This window comes from Aphis gossypii, chromosome X (assembly GCF_020184175.1).
Source record: "Aphis gossypii isolate Hap1 chromosome X, ASM2018417v2, whole genome shotgun sequence".
In the NCBI taxonomy this organism is placed as follows: domain Eukaryota; kingdom Metazoa; phylum Arthropoda; class Insecta; order Hemiptera; family Aphididae; genus Aphis; species Aphis gossypii.
In genome coordinates this window covers 8,821,610-8,838,504 of record NC_065533.1, presented here as the reverse complement: position 1 = coordinate 8,838,504, position 16,895 = coordinate 8,821,610, and the positions used below count along the sequence as shown (strand labels likewise).

General features: G+C 26.6%; 2 protein-coding genes and 1 long non-coding RNA gene across 4 annotated transcripts; 2 read left to right on the top strand and 1 right to left on the bottom strand.

Moving 5' to 3' along the window:
• Nucleotides 1-3,479: 3,479 nt before the first annotated feature.
• LOC126552694 (uncharacterized) lies at nucleotides 3,480-7,081 on the bottom strand. Of its 2 annotated transcripts, none has more exons than XR_007606111.1 (4): nucleotides 6,882-7,081; nucleotides 5,812-5,946; nucleotides 4,099-4,482; nucleotides 3,480-4,019 (listed from the first exon to the last, which is right to left on the bottom strand). It is a non-coding gene; the product is annotated as an uncharacterized LOC126552694 (long non-coding RNA). The 2 variants fall into 2 exon arrangements; XR_007606112.1 differs by having other exon boundaries at nucleotides 4,099-4,252.
• On the top strand, nucleotides 4,413-5,750 carry LOC126552693 (uncharacterized). The gene has a single exon (XM_050207410.1). The coding sequence runs from the start codon at nucleotides 4,828-4,830 to the stop codon at nucleotides 5,425-5,427; it is 600 nt and encodes a 199-aa protein (XP_050063367.1). The 5' UTR covers nucleotides 4,413-4,827; the 3' UTR covers nucleotides 5,428-5,750.
• Nucleotides 7,082-11,235: 4,154 nt separating the features above from the next.
• LOC126551909 (uncharacterized) lies at nucleotides 11,236-16,243 on the top strand. Its single transcript, XM_050206300.1, has 9 exons — nucleotides 11,236-11,496; nucleotides 13,902-14,094; nucleotides 14,190-14,327; nucleotides 14,544-14,820; nucleotides 14,948-15,121; nucleotides 15,204-15,326; nucleotides 15,550-15,800; nucleotides 15,864-16,023; nucleotides 16,114-16,243. Exons 5-9 carry the CDS (start codon nucleotides 15,061-15,063, stop codon nucleotides 16,224-16,226), a joined length of 708 nt encoding a protein of 235 aa, XP_050062257.1. The 5' UTR covers nucleotides 11,236-11,496; nucleotides 13,902-14,094; nucleotides 14,190-14,327; nucleotides 14,544-14,820; nucleotides 14,948-15,060; the 3' UTR covers nucleotides 16,227-16,243.
• Nucleotides 16,244-16,895: the final 652 nt, after the last annotated feature.

Genomic DNA, 16,895 nt, shown 5'->3' with positions numbered 1-16,895 from the left:
TATTTAAATTATTAGAATACCGTTTAGCTTGCATACCTAAAATTAAAAAGATAATAATTTGTAATACAAGATTTGTGAATATTATGCATTAAAATAATATTCACATTTCACGTGCAGTAATTTAAATGCATTAAAGTAAGTTCCTAAATATTATATTTACCTGGGCTAAAGGATATAATTTGTTTTTGTAGGTATTGTCCGTAAATAATTGTTGGAGTTGAAAGCTACTACTAAGCTAACTACTGCAGCCTCAACTCTAGTCTTATAATTATTTTTTTAAGTGAAGTTTATTCTTTTCCCCCTACATGCTTATTTATCAAACTATTAAATTGCTCGCAAGGGTTGTTATCTGCATTTTCAATAAGACTGTAAGCGTTTACAATCAACTGATATATTATATTTGTAATTTCTACCATCTCCACTTTTTTCCTTTCTTTTTTCTGCTTCAAGAACCAATTTGCCGTTCTCCTGTTTTAGGTCCAGTACAAAAATAGGTAGCACAGTTATATGCTGACCTTATATCTATGATACGGACAATTTGCTATATCTTTTTTCAAATCTAAATATAAAATTATGTTTACAATAAATTATACAATTTAGTTGTAATTCAATAAAATAAAATTACCTTTCACTTTTGTTCAACGGATGAATTATTTTTTAAATGATATTTAATCGCTTTTGTAATGTCGGATCGAAAACGTAAAATATTGGTAATTATAAACTTTCTTATAGATATGGGATAGTCTGTTCGTTTAGCAAGTGCTAATAATTTTGTGCAAAAGTTTCTCAACAGATGGTTTCTGCATTCAATTTTTTTAATAATGAAATCGTTACCATATGATTGAACAGCATTTAATCGTCTTGACACACTACTGTCACCATCACCTTTTATATATATATTTATTAATATGCAGCGCCGGATAAGGAATGAAAATTTATACATAATATATAAGTACAGATATTATTTTAATAATAATTTGGTCTTATTACCGATTAATTTATTGTATTTTAAACCATGCATGTATAAACTAATAGAAAATCCTTCCACGACAGCATCAGCCTCCATGGCAGTCGAAGATTTCTTCCAATTTAAAAAACACCTGTGGGTCGGTGGATTTTGGTTTTTTGTGAATGATTATTGACACACTGAACAATATTTATTACTAATCCCAATGAATAAAACTTTTATTGTATTACAATTGTACACATACGACATACAATAATATTCTTTTCTATTAGAATATCAAAAAATAAATTATGTTACATACAGCTCCAAAAAATGCATTAAACTTGGTTTTATAGGACCGTTTTGACCACTGCCCGTGTGCGATTACTGTACACATAGGTATTCCATCTTTATCCACATTGCCGTTTTCTAATGCTATCCTTTGTTCTTCATCGCCGGTTTTTGCCATTTCTTCGATAGCAGTGTCTTGAATTACATCACTTATGTTTGAAAAATTTTTAAGATACGCAGTAGAAGATATCAACGGGACTTCAATTGAAGTTGATAATTGACTGAGTTGAATATGGCTTATGCCTATATATGTCATTTATAATATAACTACAAAAACCAAAATGTGTCAAATTGTTTTGTAGCTAAAAATTTAAAAATAATTATAAACTAAAGTCGAACGTTATTTCGTAAATATTTGTTTAAAACATTTGAAGTTAAAGTTTGTATAAGACTCATCAAAATAATTATGTTAAGAGGACGCTACCAGAGCCCCTCGACTCAGTACAAATAATTGGTTCCAGTCAATTAATAGCGAAGTCAGTCCCCGGGAGCGCTAGTTGTTCAATAAATTGATAAAGAGAAATATAATATGTACTTTTCTATTCATGATAAAAATAATAAATATTTTAAATATTTTGGCTCCAATAATTAATAAAAACCGAAATTATCAAGTCAAAGTCATAACAACTATAAACATTGCTTATTTAGCAATTAGCAAACATAGATAACATAATATATAGCACATAAATAAGCATATTATAAATCAAATAAATTGATAAATAGTATAGTCTTCACAAACTTTTTTTTATATTGTTAACTATTTGTCAATTTTTTAAAATGCCATCCAGTTTGTGCTGTGTCCTTAATTGTAATAGTGGAAAAGGGACTACTAAGCATCACTTTCCTAGGGATGATGCTCTTTTTAAATTATGGGTTGATCGGACAGGGAATAAAAAGCTAGTGTCATTTACCAAATATCACATATTAAAAACATGTTGCATATGTTCACTTCATTTTCATAAATCATGCAATAGTCCAGGACAGTCTTGCCTAAAGAAAGGATCTTTGCCAACTCTTAATTTACCAAGTATTAATTATCATACCAAATTATTATTATTATCTACCTCAGTGGTGTGCCTGATGATCGCAACATTTTATTAAGGGGGTTGCCAATAATTAGTATTATTTGCATCTCTATAACAAGACTGCACAACTCAAAATTCATCAATTTTGTGTTGAGTCAGGCTCCGACTGGTAAAAAAGGGCAAGGGGTGTTATATAATTTAAAGGGCAAATAACAAACATTTGTAGGGCAAATTGAAAATATGTACATTATTATAAAATATTAAATTTTTTATTTTATTTTAAAAAAAAATATTGAAAACATAATAACGTTATTAGGTACCAAGTTATAAAGTCAACAAACATTAAACAAAATTGTTCAATATCAGATTAGATGTATGGTAAAAAATTAAAAATAAATTGGTGGTCTGTGATTAGACATTCAAGTATTATATTTAATTACCTTAGAAATATCATAAAAATTATTTTAGCGATTGCAATATGTAGATATATGACTAAATAAAAATACTTATAATAATTAATTTTAAAAAGTCATATTGTAAAGAATATTTGCAAGTATTTAAGTTTTTAGCTTCAAATGCATAGGTAGGTGAACAACTCTTTCAAATATCTTAGATTAAAATTTCAAATCAATTTTTCTAGAAACTAGAAATGTTGAGTTGTGAGTCTTGTTCCGGAGGTGCGAATTATATTATACACTTACATAATATTCATAATATTGGTGAGATGGTAGGATACATCATCAAAATAAATAATTGTTTAGGGTCATGAATCAAAACCGGTTGCACACCACTGATCTACCTAATAACATACTTTCTATCCATAGTAAATAGTTATACGTGTTAAATGTACCTAAGTGTTGTAGTATACTGTTACTGTATAAGTACATATTGTGTAGTTTTGTAAATGCATGCATTTTATGTATATAAAACTTCTTTTGTTATTCCTATCTGTTTTAATTTATCTATAGTATAATTAAATTTATATTATTCAATTGTATTGAAATAAATAAATTTACATCACATTATCTGGAGTTTTTATAATTCAATCCACTTTATAGAAGTTATACGGTCAGGACTACGGTTGAGTTGAACCTATTCCTTTACTGGAGGGTTAATACTGACAGTTAATTATTTTAGAACATTAAGTAATAGATACATTTATTACAGAACATAATGTAAGCATTAATTTGAAGTACATATTATATAATGTGATATTTAAAAATATTTTGTATTCTAACAAATAGTAGCATCAACCAGTATTAATTGTATAACATGTAAACATTAAAATAATAACTATTAACATATTTACTTTGAAAAACAATAGTTTAGAACGTATCTATTATAGTTTAATTTTCTTCATTGGCAATCTCAAAACAGAGATTCTAGGTTCGAGTCCTAGCAGAGTATTTAATATACAACTTAATAGAACTATAGAAGTAATATTATACTCTGGTCATGGATGTTCACTATCATATTCAAGACTGTTTAAATCTAATACATATTAATAGTAAGTGTAATAAACATTTTCAATAAAAATAATGAGTGAAAACACTAAAAACACTTTTTTTTTTTTAATTCTATAGATTATGTTGAAACTGATGAACAGGGTGTAGACTATGAAATACTAGTTACCTCTTTAGATTTAGATGGAATAATAGCACCAACAACACTTTCTGAACCTTGTAGTAGTAGCTCAACTAAAATTGAAAAAAAAAGTATGTTTAAAAAAAGAAATGTAATATTACATATTAATAGGTACTGTTAAACTATACAAACCTTTCTGTATGTTTTCTATAGAAGTCAACAGAAATATTTTGAATGACACTGGGTTTCAGAAAGTGGGACAATTGACTCCAATCAAAAAAAAATTGTATTACCAAGCTTTGAAAATGAAGAAAAGAGTTAAACGTATGGCAACATTAAAGGTATCCTTCAAAAAAAAATTACAACTTATAACTAAAAGTCTGAAAAATAGTAGTTACTCACAACTAAGTAATAAGGTGAATAAGTCAACTTTAAACTTTATTAAAAGTCAAATAATTAATCAGCAGAAATCTCCTAAGAGTTGAAGATATAAATTGGATGATAAAATATTTGCACTATCAATTTATAAAACTTCTCCCAAGGCTTATTCATTCTTATTCAACATGTTTGCATTACCTGTCGAAAGCACATTAAATTCTCTATTATCAAAAATCCCGTTCAAACCCGGTGTTAATCCTCACATAGAGAATAATATTATGCACCAGGTATCAAAATTAAAACCTATTGATAGAACATGTGTTTTAATGTTTGATGAAATGTCTCTTGAACCAGGATTGAAGTATGATAAAAAGAATGATTTGATGCTTGGGTTTGAAAATTTTGGAAATGTTGTAACTGATAGATTTGCCAACCATGTTTTAGTTTTCATGCTCAGAGGTATATGCAAAAAATGGAAGCAGCCATATGCTTATTACTTTTGCCAAGGGACACCCAAAACACCAATGATGATATCGTGTATTAATGAAGTCTTGGAAGTGTTTTGAGACTGGGTTAAAAGTAGTGGCAACAGTTTGTGACCAAGGTTCCACGAATAGAAGTGCGATAAACCAACTGATTAAGACAAATAAATCTGAAACCAATAATCATACAATTGGTTTTAATATTAAAAATGTAGAAATAGTTCCAGTTTATGATGTACCTCATTTAACAAAGAGTATTCGGAATAATATGCTTGATAAGGATGTAGTATTTACTCTGGATGGTAAGGAGCATTATGCCTCTTGGGATCATATTATTGAATTGTATAATATTGATAAAGACAATGAAAATTATGAACTTAGAGCTCTACCCAAGTTGACAGAAAACCATGTATTTCCGCATAAAAACAAAATGAAAGTTTGTTATGCCACACAGGTTTTTAGTCAGAGGGTAGCTGCTACTATGAAACTGTTGTCTAGACCAATGTACAAAAATGATAAGTTGATAAACTCTGAAGGCACGGTTGAATTACTACTATTTATGGACAAAACATTTGATTCATTGAATGCATCAAAACTTGTGAGTGATCCAGGTAAGCCATTTACAGGAGCAGTTACATTGAATCTGAGTCCATCTATATAAATCACTGGAATAAGGCAATTAAATTATTTGAATCGATGAAATTTATTGATAAAAATACAAAGATTCCAGTGAAAAGACAGCCCACCATGTATAGCTAATTGGGTATTTACACTGAAATCATTTAAATATCTATGGTTCAAGTTAAAAAAACAATTTTTTTAAGTTTTTACTAACCAGAAACATCAACCAAGATTCGTTGGAATGTTTCTTTGGAAATATTCGGAGTCATGGTCATAGAAAATAATCCAGATTGTTTCAGTTTGTTTTATCATTCAAAACTCTGTTAATAAACAATTTAACACATCAATCAAGTCCGCTGGAAACTGTGAATCGGATAACTCAGAATTACTGGATAATTTGAAAACAATTGCTTTACATACTCACCATTATCCATTTATGAAGAAAAAGCAGATTTGATAAATATCCCAATCATACATGATGTCTATAACTATGTTTCAACAATGACTGATATGAACATTGAATATGTTGCAGGATATCTTGCTAGATATATTTTAAAAGCTGTAAATAATTGCAAAAGTTGTAAAGAGTACTTAGTAACTTCAAAGAGAACAAATGCCCTATTCTTGCTAGAGACTACACTGGTAAATCATTGGTTGATCCTAATTTTTCTTTTTCAACACTATAAAAGAAATGCTACACATTTCAAAATATATAGTTCCAATAATAATGGAACATTCAATAGGATATAAATTAACTAAAATATTAGATATATATTTTAGAACCTATAAATTATAGTTGTTCCGAACACAATTTAAAACATATTTTATTTCAAAAGTTTAAAAGTTTTTATTTCTTTACTCTTTCGAAAATATAAATCGTATTTTAAATGGTTTAGATTCTAGAATTTATTCAAATGATTCACTAAAAATTGCAGCTCGCCAGTATTATTTTAAAAATATAAAATTAAAAAAAATTCTTGTAAACAATGTTCTAAATTATTCACGTGTAATTTCATAAACTCCAACACTTCCAAAATAAAATGTTATATTTATTCCAATTTTTTTAACAAAAAAAAAAGATCAACATAATGAAGTTTATATTATTAATTTTTATACACATATAAACATATAAATGTCATGTTTATAAAGCAAATAATTTAATATTATCTATATATAAGTTCCTTATTATTATTTCTCAAGGTTTATATATTTAAATAAATATGAGTTTAACTGTTAATAATAGGTAGTATTATTTTTATATTATTATGTTAATAATTATAATTCAATGCATTTTTTAAATTATATATACCTTCTTATATTTTAAATTGTATTTCTGTTTAAATTTTAATAAATGTAGGATTGCTAAGCACCTATTAATTTTTTGAATAAATTTTAATTATATTGATTTGAAATTATAATATAACAGTAAATGTGGTATTTTTTAATTTGTAACTTATTAGTTCCTTAATCAAATATAATAGGTATCTTACTTACCTACTACCTAGGGTAATGGTTTGTTGAAATTACTTATTAGTTATTATGTATATCCATTATTCTATCATTATATAATTCAGAATTATTATTACAATACCGTTATGTGTACTTACATTAATTGTATCTTATTATTAAAACTCTGAACTCATTAATCAATAAATTAATAATAATAATGAAACTCAAGGAGTGAATTCGAAAATTAAATACTTATCAAAAACAATGATAATAATATTATGTTATATATTATATCTATATTCTGGTTGCTTAGTTCAGAAGTGTCAGCCGTCGGGATCGCTGCGTATGCGGAACGATTTTTTCGTCTGAGTCGGTCATCTATTTTATATGTTATCTATGGACGCTACACCGAAAGCACGCGACGTTTAAGCCGCGCCCACTACTCGTCGGCGGCCGGCCAACGAATGTGCTCATTCGGGAGCGACGTTTATTATTTTCTCAACCTTCGTCTGTGACGGGTCGAGTAAATATACAATGCATACACAATACACATATATTATGCCGCATTGCCACCGCGGCGCGCCGTAATCATTTTAATATTCGCGCGTACCTACGTAGCTTGTATTTATTGCATTATTAAATACTTATTTCATAAAAAATATATTCAATACAGTAAATAATATTTAATTTATAACTAACCTAAACTAGTATTACCAAAATATCTAAATATTAGTTTTTTAGTAGGTAAATTAATTGAATATATTATTTTACGATATACTGGTATCGCATAGGTTAGGTTATGTGTATTTCTAAACATTAGACGTTTTAAACACATCAGTCATTTATTATTTATAAGCTTCTACCTATCTACCTATCTTACTTATAATAATTTGAAACCTACTATTTACTATCAACTAATAAGTAATATTTATAACCTAATTACTTTTTAAAATAAAGTAAAAATTATTTTATAGTTGAAAATTCATTAAAATTTTAAGTATTTATATTTATACCAAGATTTGAAAATTTGGTACCAGGTTGTCCATAATTTTTTCTTCGAATATGTGTAAAAAAAACTAACGCACAAAAACCAAAAATGTTTATGAACGATTTATTATTTATTACGAAATCACGTAAAACAACGATTTAGCCTTAAACGATTTTTGATATTTATTTTTATTAAAAAAGTATAAAATACATAGAAATTTGAAACTTCTACCAGTTGTTTAAAATGACATTTTCTTTACTTGATTTTTTTTTCAAAATAATTCGTTAAATTTTCTGCTATTAATAGGCATTTGAAATATTAGATTTTTTTTTTTTTTGTTTTTTTTTTTATAAATGTCGATTTAAATTTTTTGGTCTTGTCAAAATACTTGAAAATTTTATAGAAAATAAAATAAAAACTGCAATATTACCTATTGCCTATTGGTAATCACATGTCAATTATTTTGGAGTAGAACCATATAATTTTTTATTTAAATAAAAAATCAAATTTAGGTATAATTAATTAAAATTATATTAATAATATACTATATATAAATATATAATCTATGTATAATTGTTTTTTTATATAGTTCTATATTTTAATTATTTTTTTTTTCCTCAGCATTAGCTTGTATTATTCTGTGTGATTCTCTGATATCTGACTTTAACATCCTTTTTGGATAACGTGGGTCCACAATTTCGGACAGCATACATTCCATATAAAATATAAAATTAAAAAAAAAAGTGGGCAAGTGGGTACCGTTCTGCTGTACATTAGGGGCGGGGTTGACCTCGGACTAGGGTAGGTTAAATTTGAATGTAATGATAGGTATCATTGTATACGAAAAACGATTCTGAACGAAGATGATTTGTCAGCCTAGGATATAATTTCCAGTGGTTGGTGAAAAAGGTGGTTTATGTTTTAATGGCCTGAATACACCAACATTTAAGTTCTTTTATAATTATTGTAAACTAACTTATGAAAATCTTGTATTAAATTTTCAACTCTTAGCTACCTATAAAAACATTTTTATAAAATTATACCTACAAAATAATTTTGCAAATATTCATAATTTTGACGAATGTTGTCATATTTGAACTTCAAATGCTAATAAAAAAAAAATTGTGCTTATGTATTCTTATAATTTTTAATCACTATAAGAATAACATATGAGGAACCTTTGTATAAAATTTTCAAGTATTTTGATAGGGCCAAAAAAAATTTAATCGACACTTCAACAAAAATATTTCAGAAAAATTGAATATTTCAGTGTCTATAAATAGTTTAAAAATACTCAAAATATTTTGAAAATTAAATCATGTAAAAAAAAATGTCAATCTAAATAACTGTACAATTTTCAGTATCTACGACTTATACTTTTTGAATAATAACAAATTTTAAAATCGTTTTGGATAAACCGTTGTCGTTACGCTATTTCGTAAAAAATTAAAATACAAAACGCACATACAATTTTTCCTATAATGATGTTATGAGTTTTCTCTATAGCTACTTGAAGGAAAACTTATGGAAACTTAGTGTTATAATTTTAATCCTTGTTATGAACACAAAAAATTTTATGATTTTTCAACTTAAAAATTACTTGCAAATTTTCGCGTTTTCGACAGAGTTCGTAAAAATTTGAACTATAAACGCTTATAAAAAAAAAATTGTGACAAACGATTTTTAATTTTTTTTAGCTACAACAAAAACAACTCATAAGGAACCTTGTATTTAATTTTCAAAACTTTTTGGTCATCCAACAATTTTTTATCGACACTTAAAAAATATTTCTCAAAAAAATCGAAAATTTCAGTGGTCTATAAATAACTCAAAAAAAGTCAAAATTTTTTGAAAATTTAACTATATACAGATACCACTGACATTAAAATTTGGTGAAAATTTCAAGTATTTTCAGTGATTAGTTTTTGAATTACAATCATAAAAAAAATCGATTTGGTCGAAAACTGGTTTTGCGTAAAAATTGCCGTTTATCCGTCATTTTTTTTTTGTTTTTCTCGATTTTTTTGAAAACTGTTGGAAAATGTTAACTTTTTACCTCTATAATGCACCAAGGATATTCACTTTTACATCGGAAACCACCCCCATAGTTTGAAATTGGAGCATTATTTCGACTAGTTATGCTCTACAGTGTACACAGACACAAAAAAAAAAAAAAAAAAAAACATCATTGTAAAATCAATACATTCATCACTTCGTTCAGAATCTAAAATGACATATCTATTCAAATTGATCAATGTAAAATATGTTGGACAGTTAATATTAAAGTTAAAAATTATATTCTTTTTAATTACAATTTCAATTGTTCTTCCATTTTAGTTTTCCAAAATGACAAATCAAATTTAATTTTTAAAATTTGAGTCCAAGAATCAGTATGAATAACGAAATAACATAGATCCCTCTTTGTAATTTTAAGTTGACGTTGAACTTGATATAAGTATAAACTTTGAACTTTTAATTTTATTTCATCATTTTCCAAGTACAAAAATATTATCTAGAATCATATATAGGAATATTTAATTTTTAAATTTATTTATAACCTTTTTATCTGAAATCGCGTCTCGTATATTAGAATAATCTTTTACAGAGTATGGGCATTTGATTTCTATAATTGCTGAATCACCTATTAAACCATCTGAAAAATAAACAAATATAATATATTAGATAATACCTATCTATATGCAAAACTAATTATGTATAAGTCACTGCATAGTAATTATATTATAATTTCATATTTACCTGGTGTAGTTGCAAGATAAGGAATATCTTCATCTACAAATAAACTACAGTTTTGTATTTAATGGTTGATTAATTTTTCAAAACTAATTTTGGCTAACGGTTCCATTAGTTTGTCATGTTCCATAGCCTTACACGTAGTATTTTGCTATAAAATATCATAGACAGTAGACTTGCATGATGTATTTTTCCTCATTCTACATATTCTACCGAAATTTGATGCTGTCAAGTGATTTCGACGTTCAACATGCCATAAAGTTGAATTAGACTGATCTCTCCCTGTGTGCATTTTGAAGAACATGACATCTCTTAGATATCAATTTTGTACTTCGTATTAACTCCACTAATAAATGTATACTAGAAGTAAATTAGTGGTTACAAACTTACATTATGGTTTTCCTAATCATTATACATCTCTAGGACGAGTTCAGTAAGTTGTGTATAAGAGGTTCAACATAAATGTTACATAAACGTCAACCTTAATAATATTATTAACCTCTCCATGATGTCTCATGATAGGTTTATTGCGATAATAGATATGACCATAATATATATATATACTATAATTTAATATAAATAATATGTTCTATAAATAATTTATGGCTGGATAATACGTCACATAGACTTCACAATGTGCTATGCAGTAACGCACTTCCGCCGAGTGCCGACCGCCACGGTGCGCCGCAGTTTATCGATACGCGCGCTTTTATTATTATTTTATTATTATTGTGTCTCAGCAGTCTCATGATATAATTTACTCATCTCTCCATACAAAAAAATTTTCAACACGCGCGGAGTTGCGGAGACATTGAGAGTGCACGTGCTCATATTTAATTACAGCCATTGCAGGTTTTACGACTTCATCGATAAAATCGTCAAGACACAATTATAATAATGGCAGCTATTCAAAAACTGCAGGTAATTATAATTATGTAACAATTATTATTATAGTAATAATATTTGATTTTATTTTTATTTTGTACCTCTACCCGGGTAGGATGTCTGCGCGATGTGATGATACCCACCTGCTTCTTGTGCTTATAACATCCAATAAATTTCTATAGACTATAAAGGACAAGTCTTCTTCGTACCTTATATATGTTACTCAAAATGTCTTTATACCCCTCCTGCTTAAATAAGCTTCAGATTTGCCCCTAACCTATACTGGTAAATAAAATTAATTTTCAATCGCTCTTTATGTATGTTTAAATAGTAGGTATCTATATCCAGTGGCATAATTGCGGGTGGGGGGGGGGGTCAAGCGGGGGTTCCAGAAATTGTTGTGGGGGACAAAGGTATCCTTCCCCCCCCAGATAATCTAACAATACAAACCTTTGAATCTTCTACAAGCGTTTAAGCTTAAGCAGCTTGACATCATAACAAATTCAGCGAACAGTGCCAATTGATTTTGGTACAATAATTGATGAGATTTTTGAAATGGAGTAGAATGCTATAGGAAACTAATTTTAAAATAATAGCATACCTATTCTTTTATTTATTTTTTAAGATTTGTTTAATAAAGTAATTAACTACTTATAGCACATTTTTACTAATGAACTCTTATGTATAGGTACTCAACACTGAAATACTACTTAACAATAGGTGTACCTAGTACCTGCTACTACAATAATTTGTTTCTTCTAAACCATCAAATTTGTTTTAAGAATAATCTGTGGGGGGATCAGGGTTTTGATTATGGTAAATAAATTATATTACTTCCCTAGATTTTTATCCAGTTACGCCACTATTTATAATTTATATCAGCAAATAATAGTTAAACATGAATATCCGTATACTTTGTATTATGAAATTATAGATCATATTATATTCCTATGCACTGCCCTACTATCTACATCAATTTTTAAATGAAGGTAATAAAATTAAGTTAAATTTGATGGATAATTTAAATTGGGTTACACATCCTCTAATATACGTATTATGTACATAGGTAATATAAATAGTCAACATTTTATAAAATATAATTTTAAGTTTAATTATATAAGAAATAATAATTTGAAATTAAATAATTATAAAAAAAACATATTTACATAGCCGGTAATTATAGGTATTAGGTGAGTTATTACTTATTATTAATTATTAACTGTATACCTAAGTAGAATTTATTTTTTATTATATTATTTTATATTATTTATTATATTTATTTAATAACACATCGAAATATTATGTTAAAAAACTGTTGGCAGGTTATAGTTTAATTTGGGTAATATACTAATATTAAAATATATACATAAATAACCAAATTAATTTTAAGCATAAATAGTACCTACCTATATATTATTATAATAATAATATAGGTAATATTGTTTTTACACCTATAATGTTTTACTTTACAGTTTACCTAAATATTTGACTATTTATTACATGTTGAACAGGACTAAATGAAATGAAAAATTAGATATGTTATTCTATTCTATTGAATTGTTAAAATATTGTTGCGTCCCGACTAGGTCGATTCATGCATCAACGTACAAAATGAATACGTCGTGTTGTTCAAGTATAAGTTAATTGTTTATTAAAATAAGTCTTGCACGAATACAAATATTATAAGCTTAATGTAGAATATATAAAATAAGATGGTGAGTGGTGTTACGACCTGCCTCAGAAACTGATATCAAAAATGACTTGAGTGGTGTTACGACCGGACTCTGAGTGTCATAGATATCCCTATTCGTTGGTTTTACAGTAACCGTCTGTCGAGCTCTTGTCTCGATCCCTCTTATATATAATTTCTTACAAGAGTGGGCGGTGACTTCGTCATACGAGGGGTCCCGGAACGACTGCTTGTGTATTCTTACCCATGATTCTTATCGAATCGTTAAGACACCGAGTTTCGACTTTTGCAAAGAGACGTGTGAATTTACTTTAATTGTCAAATTATTATATTAATATAATATTCTACTCTCTCGTGTCCTGTACTCGTGTGCCTGTGGTATTAATTTTACAAGTTAGGAAATTTGACATTGTATGATCTTATGCATATAAAATAATCGATACGGACAGTATAGGTCCGTAACAATATATACCTAGTTGTAATTTCTAACGATTTCTTAGTTAAAACTAATAATTAAGTAGGCAGTATAGGTATTATACTAAAAACCAATTGAACAATTTAAAAAATGTTTCATATGAAATATTTAGGTACATAATACTGACAATACTAAATTTGTATTCAAATTTAAAACATTTTATACTGTATTAGGTATACCATAATTATTTATTTCAACAATTCAACATTTAACATTAAATTTTACACAAAATAATATACAAAATTATACCTGAAATATATCTCACTCTGGTTTTAGTGGCTTATTGGATATTTCCGTGAAGAAAATCAATATTCAGTTGTTCCAAATAATTGGATAATCCAAAAAGATGACAATAAACTGTATTGTAAATGGCCTACAAAACAACGAGTTACACCTTCCATGTTATCTTTAGCTTATGATTTATTGACAGATTACATGTTATATCCAGTTGAAATTCTTGAAAATTATGGTATGTTATAATATTTGTGTGCTTTCACTATACTTAAACACTAAACTATTATTTTAAAATAAATATATTAAAGTACTTATGTAATTGTAAAATAGATACATATAATGCTGCTGCTAAACGAGAAAAGGAAATTTTTTTGTCTGGTTCTGAATCTGGCAGGAGTTTAGGTCGGGGCAAACGCATTAAAAAACAAAATCAATTCATCGATCATAGAGATTCTGAAAGTGATTCTGGTAATGGTTTAAAAATCTATTTTATTATGAAATATCTAAATGTTAATTTTTTAGAATTAGTTATTATTTCATTATGTTGCACATAAACGCATTACATAAATTTTCCAAGACTTTCAAATTATATCTTATAATTTATAATATTGTCATTCATATTCCTCTCTAGTGTATTTATGAATACAATGTAACTCATTTAGGCATTTATTTTTTATTTTGTAGGTAGTATTAATGATTCACCATTAAAAGTGTATGGCCATGGGAATAAGATATCTGAAGAAAATTTAATAAATTTTCAAAATAAACTTAAAAAAATAAGTGCTCAAGAATTTAATTTAAGTTCAAATGTAGTTTTACAAAAAAAAAACAACTGAGGAGGTATTCATATTATCTCCTCCGAGTAAATTAAAAAAAATTGATTCACAAGAAGTTAATTATTCAAGTCCAAAGAATAACTTAATTTTGAATAATCAATGTTATGATGATAATATTGTAACTTGTAAGTGTCCACCTAACTATTGAATTTAGTTAAATATAATTGTATTTGTTAATCATGTGCCACTGACTGATTAAACAAATTGTCTAATAATTTGGTCATACTAAGGTTAACAATTTTTTTTCTATAGCTGCTGCAGTATTTGATACGCATAATAGTATTTCTGCAGAAAATATTTCAAACAAAGTAACAGTTGATAAAGTTAAACAGGCTTCTTATTTCCGCAGACCTTTGTTTAATGCTATGATGGCATATAACAATAATTATGAAAATATAGAATGCAGTATATTTAATGACAATTATGGTTTGTGTCACACTGTCACCATAACTAATGAGTAAAAAATAATAAATATATATGTACTCAGTTATCATACAATTTGTTTTAGGAAATCAAGATGATATAAATAACACTTCATTAAATATTGATGTTGAAGTATTACCTCCTGTTAAAACTTCTAGTATGAGTAACAATTTAGTTGCTTGCTTAGACAACAATGAAATAGACAAAAGTATAACACATCTTAAAACTAATTATTTAGCATTGCTTATACTATTATTAAACTTAATATATAATATATATTTGTTTTTAGCTTAAATTAAGTTTAGTAATAGTAATAAGAGAGAGGAACAAATATTTAGAAGTTAGAAATGTTTCTATGCGTGTACTAAAATAATTACATTATAAATTAATTGATAATTATATTAAATATTAATTTTGATGATTTTAAATAGGTAACATATCACAAATGTTAGTTTTATTAAAAAACATAGTAGAAGATAATGTTACAACTATTGCTTATATGAAAAGATTAGATGGAAGATTAGACAAAATTGAAAAGGCAATGAGGGATGTGACTTATGGTCGTAATAATGTTAATCAATTAGATGATGACTTTTTAACACTATTTCCCATACCTGATATTGACTGTTTAAAAAATATTGAAGAAAAAATTAAAAATGATGAAGAATTTAAACTAAAATTGGTAGTTTTTCAAGATTCTAATTTAATTTGTCATGTACTTGTTTGATTTTTTTTTCCATTACAGAATAACTTGGTTATGTCAATTGATGGCTCAGATGTGAAAAATTTTGTAAAACGTACAGCTATAAGTTTATTTAGTAATGATTTATCTTCTAAGTGTTCTTGGTATGGTCATAAAAATAATTTTAAACTTCAAAATCTTGGAATTATTAATATAATGAAAGGTATTAAATAATGATCAATAGTTATAATTCATGAATATGGTTTATTTCTACACAATAAGTACCTACTTGATTTTTCATTTTGTTTTTCAGAAATATCAAAACATTATTTTAAAAATACAGATATTGTTTTTGAGACTAATATCAAAGAATGGTTTAGACATGGTGCCCAGCGGGTTCAACGTGATAATAAAAATCATAATTAGCTTATAGATTATGTTTAGAAGAGATTTGTAATTAACAAAATTACAAATTGCATATGTATTGTACTAGGTTAGTTACATACAGTTAAAATGGTTATATTTTAACACCTACATAATAATATGGTACCTATTGTCAATATTTTTTATAAATATGCTTCATCTTTAGTTTTACATTTTTTATACATGGTTGGTTAAATAAAGTAAATATTAATTAGATATCTAATTATAAATAATAACTTTCTTAGTTACATATTTAGAAATAATTTCTAGACTTAAATATATCTTTTATATTCCAATGAAATTTAAAATTCATAATATTTAAACCGACTAAACTAATTAATTTCTAGGTATAGTTTTGGCCTAATAAATACACAAAAATAAAACACTGTTTATATATTATTGTACTACATACAAGTAGTTATCAACTATAAACATTTTAAACTTTTATTTATATATTTATTTTTATTTTATTTCAGTTGAAAAAAAGGAAATCAATATACAACATGTCTAAAAGAAACTTTGAAAGGATTATAGAATCTGAAAAATGTTCAGTTTATTCAAATATTGTAAATATAACCACAGCTACATCAGTAAAACAAAACAATACTATTATTTTTAACAATATCAAGGATTCATCAACTACTCAGATCCTAGCTTCCACAAATGTAAGTT

Coding starts and splice junctions, on each gene's coding strand:
- LOC126552693 (XM_050207410.1), top strand. CDS start 4,828: ATGAAGTCTTGGAAGTGTTTTGAGACTGGGTTAAAAGTAGTGGCAACA.
- LOC126551909 (XM_050206300.1), top strand. CDS start 15,061: ATGATGGCATATAACAATAATTATGAAAATATAGAATGCAGTATATTT. Junction 15,122..15,203: donor TATATTTAATGACAATTATG/GTTTGTGTCACA, acceptor AATTTGTTTTAG/GAAATCAAGATGATATAAAT. Junction 15,801..15,863: donor AAGAATTTAAACTAAAATTG/GTAGTTTTTCAA, acceptor TTTCCATTACAG/AATAACTTGGTTATGTCAAT.